Source organism: Triturus cristatus, chromosome 1_1, assembly GCF_964204655.1.
Source record: "Triturus cristatus chromosome 1_1, aTriCri1.1, whole genome shotgun sequence".
In the NCBI taxonomy this organism is placed as follows: Eukaryota; Metazoa; Chordata; class Amphibia; order Caudata; family Salamandridae; genus Triturus; species Triturus cristatus.
This window is the reverse complement of record NC_140579.1, coordinates 75,710,245-75,725,224: the sequence shown is the minus strand read 5'-3', so window position 1 is coordinate 75,725,224 and position 14,980 is coordinate 75,710,245. Positions and strand designations below refer to the sequence as shown.

At 47.5% G+C, this 14,980-nt stretch overlaps 1 protein-coding gene across 1 annotated transcript in view; it reads left to right on the top strand.

Moving 5' to 3' along the window:
- LOC146869483 (butyrophilin subfamily 3 member A3-like) overlaps positions 1 to 14,980 on the top strand; it is a 246,996-nt gene that overhangs the window by 163,670 nt on the left and 68,346 nt on the right. Inside the window, exons 6-9 of the mRNA XM_085599875.1 lie at positions 323 to 343; positions 9,417 to 9,437; positions 10,203 to 10,223; positions 10,312 to 10,332. Of these exons, the coding sequence (XP_085456001.1) occupies positions 323 to 343; positions 9,417 to 9,437; positions 10,203 to 10,223; positions 10,312 to 10,332 (84 nt within the window). The remainder of the gene's footprint in view (positions 1 to 322; positions 344 to 9,416; positions 9,438 to 10,202; positions 10,224 to 10,311; positions 10,333 to 14,980) is intronic.

The window sequence follows — 14,980 nt, the reverse complement described above, 5'->3', positions numbered from 1 at the left end:
ATGACTACACAAACAGAAATATCACTTGAATAGTACATTTCAGACATTTTGCAAAGAGTAATACAAATATTTAGAAACTCCTACCTGATAGCTAAATACTACCCTTTCTGACTTGTCTTTATCTGTCAAGTTTCACCAGTAGGCAATGTAGAAATAAATTACACATCTTCAGAACAAGAATACATTATCCTTCTCTATATTTTCACTGATAGATGATTTAATTAAAGCAAGAAGTGAGTTTATAAATGAGCAATAAGTGATGGATCTTATATTAAAACAAATTCTAAGGAGCTCACGTTAAGTTTTTTTTTTGTGTACACAGATAATCTCCAAAAAGATAAAGGTGAGTGTGATGGTCTTTTTATTAATACAGTGGCATTGGATGCTTTATGAACTCTTCAAGTGGTATTTTGCTGTCGCTGTACACAGTAGATTGTCAATCCCAGTTTAACCTTGGACACTGTTTTTATGGCATCATAACATGGAACCTTAGTGGCATCTTGCCTAAAGCTCTCAAATTTTGATAACATTTCATTCCTAGATGCTCTGATTCTGGAATATTATCTACAAAGACATTAACAGATTCTGAAACGAGTGCTGAAATAGAGGAATACAATACACATTTCCTCTTCTCCTCTTCACATTACTGGGCTTGGTTGACAGTTGGGCTTTTGTGTATTCCTCCTAGGCAGCCACACATAATGGGAGATTAAGTGTGACTGTATGAGCAATCAAAGGCAGGTTGGGAGGGAGGAGTTGTGCACCGCCACTAGGCTGTGTCGTGTCTCACCACAAAGGCCCAACGGCCGCGCATTGTCTCTTCAGCCAGCTTGGAGCCAGGGCAGGGGAGGGATGGAATTCTCTGCTCTTTAAAGACAATGTCTAGAAGCTTCTACCACCTTTCAGAACCAGGGCATCAATATATAAAAAGGCAACCTCAGATACCAAATCTTCAGTACACTTCTGGACCTGGGATACTCTGTCAGGAAAAAGTACTGTTGTGCTGCTGGAGGACTGCCACTCTGATGGACTGCTGCTGTGAAGGAACTGCGGCCCTGCTATGCTGAACTGCTGCCATCTTACCTGGGTGACAAGGACTGAACCTACATCTTTTGAACCCAGAACACAGAGTGTCTACAAGGGCCAGATGGCTGGCCTCCTGATCTGAAGCCTCAGGCATATAACAGGCTTGGAACCACCATGCACCTGGCCTCTGCCGTCTGTGAGTCTAACCTGCCAAGTGGTGCTACTCAAGTCCTTGACCCTTGGAAGTGGACCTAAGGTGCTTGCCAGCTGAACCAATGCATCTTCTCTGAGTGGCACATCACCGAGCAAAATAGGCACATCTCATCTGCGGAGTCGCACATCCCTGAGCAGAATGGACACTTTACCACTGCGGCGTGGATTGGATCCTTCAAAAAGACCCTCTTCACCTCCGCAGTCCTCAGGACCGACGCATCATTCTAACGGTGCTGTGCGGGGCATCCACAGACCATGTCCTCGATCTCATGTCGAAGGCAATCTCGACGACAGTGATGGACAGATCATCGCAGCTCCTTGGAACTGAACCTGTGCCAGCTGAATGCCACATACCGGATAGCGGACTTCGCATCATAAGCCCTGTTGACTGGATTCTCAACAACGATGCAACAGGACCTCACACCACAGCCTTGCCACATCTCGAACCAACATATCGCTTCGGCTGCGCTGCACATCTTTTATGCAGATCCACGTAACTCTCTGCAACCAGGATTTCGGGTACTCTGTTCAACAGGCCTAACTGGGTCCCTGTAGCCAGCCTGCACGCCATAACTCAGGACCATTTCGTGGATCGCTGGGGTTAAATAGCTACAACAAGCCAAATGCAGCCCTGATTCACGTTTGTGGCGCTTGGCCTGACTAATAAGCTTATGCACTCAGTGCGATTCTAAGCACTTTCGTCCCCAATAGAATATCCAGAAGTATTTTCCAAGTGACTTTTGGCTCAGTAAATTACAAGCATTGAGCTCTCACGTCATTGCAACTTTTGTCCATACGTTCGGTTTTGGAAGAGCATCCAAATATACAGCTCTTTATTCCTCTTTCGTGTGACCACTCTCTGCTGATATGGCTGAGCACCCCTGAACAACTTAGAATCCCTCGGCCCCTCTGTAATTTAATTACAGGTACTCCGCATTCATCGAACATTACCTTTTTTTTTTTTTTTGAAACCTTTATTACAGAAGTCAAAAGAGATACAAAAATGGGCCTACAACCTTCGGGCCGGCCGCTAGCAAACAATAAGAGCATAGAATACAAGTGGGAAACACACGCTGCAGCGTGAGAGAGATCACAGGAGTTGGAAAGAAAAAACATTGGCGGCCACACCGTCCGGACCCCCCATATGGCGGTTCCATTTTTATGTAAGAAATAACAAACAAATCCACAAGGCAGCAAGAAGGCGAAGCAGCAGTATGAGCTCCCCTGGGGAGGACCCTACCGATCCACAGGAAAAGCGGGGGGGGACAGGCCGGAGCGGAAACAAAGTGGACTCAGTACCCAGAACCAAGGAGACAAGGAGACTAGGGAGACGGGGCCAGTGCCAGATCAGGCGTCATTGGCGGGGTACAAATTCCGCCACGGTAGGAGTTCCAGGGGCCCCATACTTTCACCCATTTCCCAGGCTTACCTCTCGCGACATACACCACTTTTTCCCGAAACATACACCAATCCATGTTGTCCTTCCATGCCGAGATCGTTGGAGACCTCTGGGAGCCCCACAATTGCGCTATGTCACGCTTGGCCACCATATAGCCCAGAGTCACCCACCACGTCTGCGGCAATGAGTAATCAGTCGGCTCCCACACATTTAGCAGACACCTCCTCGCCTCAGGAAGCATCGGCACATGTGTGACCGCCTGCAACACCGCATGCACACCACGCCAGAATCGCGCCACCTCCGGACATTCCCACAAAATATGGACGAAGGTCCCTAAGGAACCACACCCACGCTTACACAACCCATCCACGGAATATCCCATACGCTTCAGACCCGGCCCCGTAACATAGACCCTATGGAGTATTTTGAGCTGGACGAAGCGAAGGCGGGCCGGTATGGCCACCTCTTTCGGGGAGGCCACCGCAGACACCCAGTCCTCGTGGTCCAGCTCCAATCCATCGGCGACCCACGCCTCACGAAGGCCAGTCAACAGTCCCGAGCGATCGTTGATGAGCTTTTTGTAAATCAAGGAAATCGTGCCGTCCGGCACATGCCCATCTAGCACTCTATCTTCCAGAGGGGAGTACTCCGGGATGGAGGCAACATCCGGGAATACGGAGACCAGCGCGTGACGGACCTGTAGATATCGAAAGTACTCCCTGTCCTGCAACTGGAATTCCGTCTGCAGCACATCGAACGTTTTGAATCCCCCCCTCGTCCAGAGATTGCCCACCCTGCTGATGCCTATCATGTCCCACTTCTCAAAGCCCTTCGAGGTCCACAGGGAGCCCAGCCGCTCAGAGGCATACAGTGGCGTCGCCCGGGTCAATCGATCCTTCCACCCCATCGCCAAGTTTGCCGCGTGCCACACCCGTACCATGACCCGCGTAGGGCCCGTCAGACGCGCGTCGAGCGATCGAGAATAAAGCGCCCGATTATAGTCACCACCCGGCAGCAATAGTTTATCCATCTCAAAGGCCGGGTTTAGAGCGGGCCCGTAAAGGCCGTGGTTTATCGCGGCCAGCTGGGAGGCCCAGTAGTACCGTTTGATGTCTGGGAGGGCGACCCCCCCGTCATACCACGGGAGTGTCAGCTTCGCAAGGGCGATACGCGGCCTCCCATCCCAGAATAGGTGGCGCTGCAGACTCTCCACCTCGCGAAAGTAGCGCGCCGGGACAACGTCCATCGTGTTCTGTAGAGCATATAGGAAACGTGGCAGCGACATCATCTTAAACAATGCCGCACGGCCAAGCGATGAGAGCGGCAAGCGCCTCCAACGCGCCACGTCCTCCTTCAGGCGCTGGAGGGGGGGGAGCAAATTTTGTTTATATCGGGCCTCAGCGTCCAGGGTGATAAAGATACCCAGGTACTTAAATCCCTGCGGAGCGACCTGGATAGGGCAGCCCCGCGGTAGGATAGGAGTCTCCCCGGAGAGGACATACACACAGGATTTAGCCCAGTTGATGACTAGGCCAGAATTGCGGCCAAAGGAATGCAAAACATCCACTACTACAATCAGCGATTTACGCGGGGAAGCAAGGTATAAAAGGATATCATCTGCGTAAAGGGATACGCGATCCTCATACTCAGGGGTCCAACGGAGACCACGAATGGAAGGATCCCACCGCAGCCACTCCGCCAGGGGCTCCAAGGCAAGCGCGAAGAGGAGCGGCGACAGCGGGCAGCCCTGCCGCGTACCCCTGCCCAGCTCAAACGGAGCCGACACTCTACCGTTCACCACCACCTGCGCCAGAGGTCCGGAGTATAACAGTTTCACCCAACCAATGAATCCCGGGCCGAAACCAAACTTCGCCAGCATCGCCCAAATATATGGCCACTCAAGCGTGTCGAACGCCATAGTGGCGTCCAAGGACGCCAAAATGGCCGGCTCTCGTATGAACGGGACCCGCGCGAGCACCCCATGCAAACGCCGCAGATTAAGCGCGGTGTTGCGATGAGGGATAAAGCCGGACTGGTCCTGGTGAATCAGATCGCACACCACGCTAACCAGCCGATTAGCCAGCACCTTGGCGAGAATTTTGGGCTCCGCATTCAACAGAGAAATGGGCCTGTAAGACGTGACCCGATCCCGCGGCCTCCCCTCCTTATGAATAACCACGATAGTGGCCAGACGCTGGTCCAGCGGGAGGGAACCCGCCGAACGGGCCGCGAGGAACATAGCACGGAGATGTGGCGCCAGCGTATCTGGTCGCAGCTTGTACAATTCGATGGGAAGGCCATTAGGACCCATGGCCTTGCCGGAAGCGACCGAACGTATGGCGAGGGCAATCTCCTCAGATGTAGGGGCGGTGTCCAACGACACTTTATCCTCTTCCGAGAGGGAAGGCAGCGCAATATCCCTGAGCATAGCATGGGAATCCTCTTCCGAGCGGGAAGACACCGGGGAATACACCCCACGGAAATATTCTGCGAAGCAATCAACAATTTCACCCGGATCAGTGACACACACACCATCCAATTTCTCAATCAACGGGACAACTCGACTCGCTCTCTCCTTTTTATCCAGCCACGCAATCAATTTACCAGCCTTATCACCCACATCATACAGTCTCCCATGCTGCTCTCTACTGAGGCCCCTGGCTGCCTCTGTGACGAGGGCCTTATAGTCCGCATGCTTGAGTCGGAGAGCATGTAATTTGTCGTCCGTCACCCCACATTCCAGATCACCCTCCAACTCAGTTATCTCAGTTTCAATACGGGTCACCTCCTCCCGCCCGCGCCACCGGGAATGGGAAATAAGGGACAGGGCCTCCCCCCGGAGTACCGTCTTGAACGCCTCCCACAGAGAGACCGCAGACGATACAGACCCCATATTATCTTCAAAATACCGCTCAAGAGATTTAACCAAATCTGCGCGAATTGCGGGGTCACGCAGGTACCAGGGATTGACCGGGACCACCCTCCCCTCCCCCCTCGGGACAATGTCGAAGTGCAGCAGGAGCGGGGAGTGGTCCGAAATACCCCGCGCCAAATGTCGTACCTCCCCAACCCTCCCTGCCTGTGCCGCTGGCATCAGAACATAATCAAGCCTTGAAAGACTGCCATGAGCCCCGGAGTGAAAGGTGTACTGTATCTGCGTAGGGTGTTTCAGCCGCCAACAATCCACCAGCCCCAATGTATCCAAGAGGCCGGACAACCACGCTTGGGCACGGGGGAGATCCCTAGGAGGGTGACGATCCTCAGTACCGGAGACTACAGCGTTAAAATCTCCCCCAACCACTAGAATCCCCTCCGGAAGGCCAAGGAGGAGGCGTCCCAGATCAGCGAAAGTAGTTGTTTGCAACCCTGGCGGGACATAAACAGAAACTAAAACAATCACTCTACCCTCCAATCTACCCACCAGAGCCGTGTATCGTCCCCTGTCATCGTGGAACACCTCATCCATTTCCAACGGGAGCGAAGTTTTAACCATGATTCCCACGCCCCTCGAACCAGAGGTGAAGCCCGAGTGGGCTACAAGGCGATAGCCCCGTCTATTCATAGCACGAAAGGAGTTTCCAATGAGGTGTGTTTCCTGCAGAAATACTATATCGGGAGAAATACGTTTTAAAAACTGCAGGACCACACCCCGTTTTATCCTGTCCCCCAGTCCATTAACATTCCAGGACAAAAGACTCAGTCCCCTACCCCCCATCATAGCCGAAGTCGAGCCATCTCCCCCCAGGGAGCACTGTAGAAGTAGCACAACAATACATCTGCCTTGTGGTACATATAAACAATACCCAACCCCAACCCAACAGCCCCAACAAAACTCCCCCCTCCCTGCACCCCTGCATGAGCCCAAACAGCCCCCCCAACTTGCAGTGTGCCTGTCGCCCCTATGTAAATGGAACTACTAAGACCCCCTAGAGGAGGAGGGAGAACCCCCTCGAGACCCAGCACAACCTCCCATGGAGGGGAAACAAGGCACAATAGGCAAAAGACCCTAAGCATGGCCAAAAGTGGCATCATCCGGGGTGAGCCACGGTGTCAGTACCTCAGACCCGGTCCGGTGAGCGCTCACCTCCCGTCGCCCCCCCTCCATCCCGACCATGTCCCCCAGTCAAAGTGTCCAACCAGTCCCCGGCCATGTCAGGACGGTCAAAAAAGTGAGTGCGACCATCTGCCTCCACCCGCAGCCTGGCTGGGAAGAGCATGGCATATTTTAGGTTCATGTCCCGAAGCCGCCGCTTGACACCCAGGAAACTCAGTCTCTGCTTCTGGACCGCCTGCGTGAAGTCAGGATAAAAGTTCACCTCCATGTTTTCCAGCTTAATCGGCCCTTGCAGTCTAGAAGCTTGCAGAATCGCATCCCTGTCCCGAAAGTTAAAAATACGGGCAATAAGAGTCCGCGGAGGGGCTCCGACCTTCGGCCTGCCTCCGGGAACTCTATGGGCCCTCTCCACCGCAAAGAATTTGCTCAGCCCCTTAGGCTGGAGATGGGTAGAGACCAGGTCCTCCACAAAGAGATCCGCCGCTGACTCCTCCCGTCCCTCGGGCACTCCAATAATGCGGATATTATTCCTCCGGGCCCTGCTCTCGGAGTCCTCCAGGCGCCGATCCAGGAGCGCACTTGCCTGACGGAGCCGATGCACCTCCGTCTGAAGGGCCGCTACCTCAGTCGTGAGGCCCGACGCGGTGTGGGCCAAAGAGTCGACCCGGTCATTGGTCTTAGAAAGATCGGCTCTAACAAGGTTAACATCGATGAGGACCGCGTCGAGTTTATGTGCCAAGGTGTCAAATTGCTGGCCCACTGAGGTCTTCATCTCAGCAATGGCGCCCATAACATCCTGCAAAGTCAGATCCGCAGGCAAATCCGGGGCATCCGAGGGGCACTCGGATGACTTGTGCGATTCGCCGGGAGACCCCTTCGGGAGGGTGCAGCGGTCCATAATGTTGGCCTGATGCGCGGTGCCACGCCGGGTAGACTTGGCCTTCAACCGATCCCCATCCTGCTTCGTGGCCATCGTCGTGTGGCTCGCGCCCTCACCAGCTACGCAGTGGAGAGCAAGCAATCAAGGCCGAGAGCCCCGGGGGTCACCCCAGGACGGCAGAGCGGGCCACCGCAGGCAGGCAGGCAGGGTCTCCCAGCGAGGCCACCCCAACACAAAGAAGCGCCGTAATCCCACTTGCGATGAGGGCAGGGGGAGTCAAAAGCGAAAGTGAAAGTGCGGGGTACGTGACTCGCCAGGCCCGGCCCGCCGTTATTGTTCACTTCGCCACTGGGTTACCCCCAAACTCGAATCCGGGGTCAGGAGGGAAGTAGGCCGCAAACTTCGGTCGGTGCTCACCCCGGCACCCGGGGTCCGATTCAAAAACGGAAAACGGGTACCACCTCGGCGCAGGCTCACCGACACAGTCCCCTCAACCGATTCAGGATGAAGGCAGGATAAACGTAGGAGGTTGCGGAGGTCCTCGGGAGCCTCGCACCTACGCGGCCATCTTGGTTGCGCGCTAGGCTCCTCCCGAACATTACCTTTTGATTTTCTCTCTCCCCAAGGCTTTGGGTTTGAGTTTCCCACACACTGTAAGAATTCCAAGAGTATCGGCTGTCGATTTTGTCCACTTGTCCTGAAGAAGACCCGTGTTGATATCCCTAATCAATGCAGATTTTCAGGGTCGAAACGTCGACAGCTCCTTTGTCCATGTATTAGGTCCCCTAACGGATTTATTTATATAATTTACTTACCTTGCTAGGTGACCTCCATTATAATTGGACCTTGTCTTTTAGTACTTCCTTGTGTAATTAGTCATACAGAGTTTGTTCACCTTTTTGTAAAATACACTAATTCTGTCACTTTGTCACTTTATCCACCAAATCACTTTAATTATGTTCACATGCGCCGTTTTTTAATAAGGTTATCAGACAGCCTTCATGTCATGATATAACAAAGTAAAATATATATTGTTTTGTCTTTCTTCCGTTTCTGCAAATATGAAGTAAAATATTTTTCCATTGGGATTAATTCACGTTCTCTCTATTATGTTCAAGTGCACGTTGTTTTCCAATTATTTAATTTGTATAATGTAAACCACAAAGAAATTGTTTGACCCGACGGAATCGATTGTTGTTTATATTGTACATACCCAGGTTCTGTAGGGTTACTGGGTTACCCCATTGTATTAGATTTTGCACTCCATAACTGTCTGCCTGAACTTGTGGCTTCATCCCTGTCCAGCACAGCCAGATATTCCTAGTTCGAGCTTTATGCTTTTTGGTGCTAGTTTCACTAAAAACTTTAAAATTCAATATCTCGGGTTCTACTAATTGGATTTTTGTTGTTTTATTTATTAAAAGTTACTCTAATTTTCCACCTCTGTTACAGGCTCCTTTTGTGGCGTGTTTCCACTGCTTTATAGTTGAAAGTGTTCCACATATACTTTATACATTGCTCTTGAGTTAAGCCTCAATGCTCTGTGCCAAACTGTCAAAGGGGTGAGGACAGATTAATTGCCTTGATCCAAAAAGGGTTGTGGGTGCTGCTTGACCAGGTCTCACAGCCCAGACAACCACCAACCCAATTTCTTACATGGGACATTTTCAATCTCATCATTTTTAGCATCAATCCTGTAATTATTGGCAATAGCTTGAATTTAGAGAATTATACTTGAGCAAACTTGTCATAATATTAAAGCTTGGAACAACTGTTGAAAGTTTGCCTTTGAAATTTAGAGCAATGGAGTATTAAGTCTTACACATTTGTTGTCTCTATTTCAGACAGTCTCCAGAAGGAAAACGGTATGTGAAATTGCATTGAAACAAAGGTGAGGGCAAGAACAAATCTAGTCAAGGTAGAGTACTTCTGCTTCTCTGAAGATTGTTACTGCCTGTGATGCATCTTTTGCTTATGATGATGTTGGGAACTATATTTTGCTCTTTAGAAGGACCATTAGTTGGACTATGTTTCCTTTATACAAAAACAGAAGTCTCCTACACAGTGAGCAAAGCAATGCACATTCTTCATCACAACCAAGGGATTTTACTCAAATTAGACTGTACGACTCCATCTTGAAAATCTCCAGAAATGCTCATTTTCAAATTCATGACCTATTGTTGGCTATCTGAGCAGACATTTCTAAAGACAAAATGTTCAAATGATAGTAGGGTTTTTTAAAATACTGTTGAGGTTTACAAAATCTGAACATATTGTTTGTTACATATTTTTGAAGACATTATAAACTGCATTGAATGTATTACTATTTTATAGATGCCTCTTATTGTGATATACTACAAAAAAACAGGCCAATGATTGAGGGTTTAAGAAAAGTATAAGAATTGTGAATGTTATAGGTCAGTTTGAAATACATTAAGTATCTGTGACTACATGAACAGAAATATCTTATGAATATCACCTGTACACACATTTTGCAAATCGCAATACGAATATTTAGAAATCCTCCCAGATAGCTAATACTGCCATTTCTGAGTTTTCTTTCTGTCAAGTTTCACTTGCACATCTTCAAAGCAAGACTAAATTATTCTTCTCAAAATTTTCTCTGATAGGTGATTTAATTAAAACAATAGGTAAGTTTATAAATTGAGCAATAATAGATGAATCTTATATGAAAAGTAATTCTAGAGAGCTCATATTAATTTATTTTTGTGTACACAGACAATCTCCAAAAAGAAAAAGGTGAGTGTAATGGTATTTCTAATAATACAGCAGCATTGGATGCTTTGTGATCTCTTCAAGGGGTCTTTTATTGTCACTGTACCCAGTAGATCATCAATACCAGTTTAAGCTTGAAAGCTGTTTATCTGGCATCATAATCAGGCACCTTAGTGGCGTCTTGCCTAAAGCTCCCTCATTTTGAATATCTTCTATTCCTAGATGCTCTGATTTTAGAATATTTTCTAGAAAGCAGGCTAAACAAATACATTGCCGCTCTAATGAGTTTCCTATCTTCAGTTTATCAACTACTCAGGAGCTGCACTAAAGGATTAAGATGGTTATATTATGTTATGTTTAACAGATTTGTATGATGCAGGTTATCACCTGAGGCTATCAGGTACTGGAGCAGGTGCGTAGGTCTGGGGGTGCTAGAGCAGGAGCATATGCCCTGCAGGGCTCCTATTTGAACAGGTCTGCAGCTTCTTGCAGAATATGATGAGTTAAGTTGCAGTTCTAATGTGAAGAGGGTGTTCGTTTTGGCAGCGATGATGGAGAAAGTGCGTCTTCCTGCCCTGTTTCTCTGAATGTGTGGGATATGTGCGAGGGAGATACAGGTGGAGCACAGCTATCTGGACAGTTGGTAGAGTTGGAGTCGGTCCTGTGTTGTAGAAGGTTTTGGAGGTGTGTTTGAAATTGCAGCGTTTCTGGATGGTTAGCCAGTACAGTTCTGCTAGGTAGGGAGTGATGTGCGTGTTTCTGGGGACGTCTACTATGAGTCTGGCAGGGTTGTTTTGGATGGTTTGGAGTCTTTGCACGATTCGGGTTGAGATGCTGGCTAAGAGTTCAATGCCGTAGTCGAGTCTGCTGATGATGAGGACTTGGGTAAGCGTGTGTCTTGTGTGTGTGGGGAGCCATTTGAAGATTTTGTGACACATTCTAAGGATATGGCAACAGGATGCAATCATGGTCTTGACCTAATTGTTAATGGAGAGCTTGTCATCAAGGATGTTTCTGACATTGTCTGTGGGGGTGGGTGTGGGAACCAGGTCAGGTGGCAACCAGGAGGAGTCCCAGGGAGAGTTCTTATTTCCGAAGAGCAGAATCTCCGTTTTGTCTGTGTTGAGTTCGAGGCAGTTCACTTGCATCAAGTTGTCCATGTCAGACATTCACGGGTGAAGTTGCTCCTGGTGTTCATGCCATTAGCTGAGTGTCATTTGTGTAGGAGACGATGTTGATGTGTGTGGGTCCTTAAGATGCAGATGAGGGGTCTCATGTAAAGGTTGAACTGAGGGAGTCAGACTCATTGTGTTCTGTTGGAGAGAAAGGAGGAGATCCAACTTAAGATTGGTACTTGGATTCAGGATTCCAAAAGTCGAGCGATGAGGGTGCTTTGGGAGATGATGTAAAATGCCACTAAGAGGTTGAGCAGGACAGTGTTATATGGTTCCTACAAATTAAGTAGGACTGTGTGACTGGACAACATAAACCTCAGAATATGGGGACACACATATCCACACATATCATCAGGAAATATTGTCCCAATTCCAAGCTAGCCTACATTGCCTCATCTGAACCCCTAACCTTACCAAGGTACCAGATGTTAAAGCTACATTCTTTTGAAACAATAAGGCTTTCAGTCGACTTAACTTATCAGAGTTAATGTCCAAAAATAGGAATCAAATGCCGCAAGGTAACTTCACTAGTCGTGCGAGTAGGTGGTATTACAACAGGTCACTACCCTGGAAGCCGTTACCACATATGGCACTCCCAGTTTTATCACACAACAACCTTGGTTGATCACCAACATATAACTTCCATTTTAAGGTAATCCGAATACTAGCTGAATCAAGAAAAGTGGGACGCCGTTTAAATAACATGCCAAATTGGCCATGGATGCGTTCCACGCCCCATGAAGTGTCACCTCTTTACAAACTAATAAATTGCTGAATTAAGTTTCACATTCATTTCCACTAAGAAAGACTTCAGTTTCTGCATGCAAACATTTGTAATTTAGGGGCAGAAACCAAGTTTCATGCACAAAATCTCCCCTAAAGCTTCATATCTACCTACTTGAAAGTGTTTCAAACAAGGTGTCTCAGCTACTGTGAAAGGCAATTTTTCTAAATGCTCATTGTTTAACATTGTATAATTTGCATCTTTCTTTGCCATTCGGTTTTGTGTGCATGTTAAATTATAAGGCAAAAACAACTCAGTTGCATTCAGATATTTCCATGGCACATGGATTGTTTTTAAAATTTGCAATGTCCAAATCAATGGCATAATCAATCTCAGCTGACTTTGCCTGTGCTGGAGGAGAAACATATCATTCTGTATTATATCAAATGCAGATGATACAACAGTATTCAAAGAATAAATGCGAGTTGGCAATTTAGTCATGATATTATCTACAATATCCAATGCTTTTTTCAAATTTGCCCTATCAATTTCTCTTAAACTTTTGGCAGCTTCCTGCTGAGAAACTTTCCTAAGTTAATTGTATATGGCATGTATGAGATGTTTAGAACATGGCGACCTAGGGCCCAGCAAGAAGTCATGTAAATCCATGTCATCCAAAAGGAGAGATATATGTTCCTTAACTGCAGATAAGGTGGAATGCTGTAACCATTGCTGGCATAACTTTCATATGCTATAGGTGGTAACTATCCCTGAATGTTGTGACTGCACGTACCGGTGTCTGGTCAGCTTGCTTTAAAACGTATTGAGGTGTTTAAAAAATGTGCATGACAACCGTTAGTGTGGACTAGCTACACTAACCACTCGTCTGAACCTGAAATTGAAGAATAATATGTACCATTCTGTATCATATTATTGAGCTGTATCATTTTGCAGTGTTGCTAATTGTCAAACTCAAAATGTGCAAGAGAGGAAATGCACGGTGTGGTCATGTCTTTAATTTTTGTCAAGTTTCTGTTTATTGGCAATTCAGTATATGAACAAAACCAAATAATTTGGGCTACAAGCCATCACAACTTTCTGAAAGCATATCATATCTAGTTTGGTCACAGTTGCTTATCAGTTTGGAATGGTCAGATTGTGGTAAATATTTCGTTACCGGTACTATTTTTTATGCGGTAAAGTCTATTAAGAATAACTCAGTAAAATGAGAGGCAGAATCCGTGGTATTAGAGGTTTTAAAAAGGCTTTATTCCTATACAAAGGAATACAATTCGAATTGTAGGCGTTCTATTCCATCACCACGAAAGTTCAGGATTGAAGGGCATATATTATTGATAGGTAATCATTTTTATAGAAAAGGCATTTACAGTGAAACAGATGCAGTAGGCGTATCAACTGATAAGACAAAATAAAATATGCATGCGTAACTAGAATAGGCGTAACTAGAAAACGTCATTATACATGATGTCACAAGTGGGTGGATCCATAAGAGAATCCTGCAATGTCAGCAGAAATATTTGGCAGAGATGCGTGCGCAGCCGCATGACGTGTGATTGACGTGCAACTAGAGGGAGAAGGGGACTTGACATTTAGCTCTACATGTGGAGACAGAAGTCTGGGGTTATGTCAACCTAATCCCAAATCATATCTAATATCCTATGTTTAAAGAACTGTGTTATCCAAAAAGAGAGGTCTCTTAGGATAGAATCTTATTCTATACTGACTATACTGACTGTTAGTGCGTGTACAAGCGTCTAAGTGTCTACACTAGATGCGAGGGGGTAGGAATATTCCATGGTAACAGGGCTATGAATTACTTGCATGAGGACAGCGAGGCCTGGCCCTTTGCACGGTAGCTGGAGGAATGTTTACCTAAACTACTAGACAGGAATGCAGTCTGAGGGGCGGAGGAGATAATCTTGAAGGTGAAATACAGTTTTTGGCAGGCAACGGGCTGGATCAGGCACCGTTAGCCGCGCAGGGAGTAAGACAAAGTTCATGGTCACAGATGCAGGCTCAGACTGGAGCTTTCAGAGGCAGAAGGCAGGAAAAGGCTTGATGACAGAATTCGGGCCTACTCGCCTGAGTCTGTAAAATGTGGAAAGTGAACCACATAAAGTCGGTGGCCTTTCATACTTAGAAAAGGAATATCTGACCCATTCATGGTGGATCTGAAAGAGGACATGTTGACGGTGGACGCACATATATTTGCGTCTTTAAAACTGGAGCAGGAGGGAACATACATGTACTTATAGCATGTACATGGAGCCGTTGGGGTCTACGATAGGGGACATAACTGATCACAAAATTCATATTTCCTCATTCCCTCCTTGTCCCCTTCGGACCCTTAGGAGATATCGATCTTCATCAATCCATCGATCTGTTCATATAGCATCATTTGTTCTTCTTTCTTCTTCCGGGATCTCGAACGAAAACTTGGATGTGGGATACACGAGGTGGCACACAGACCACAAATCGCTGGCCCACATTGTAGACATAAGCAGCAACTGAATAGTATGAGAAAGCCAATACCTAGGAAGGAGAGCATTCTCCATCCCCAGGCTGACAACACGCCCCAGAACCAACCGGACCAAGTCCAGGTGCCTGGACTCTGGTGTATCTGGCTTACAATCTTATGAAGGCGGGTTATGGCTTTATATACTGACGGCGAATTTTCTGGTATGAAAATGCAACAACTTGATCCGATGACCCTACAAGCTCCGCCCCTATCGGCCAGGATGACGTCAAGGAC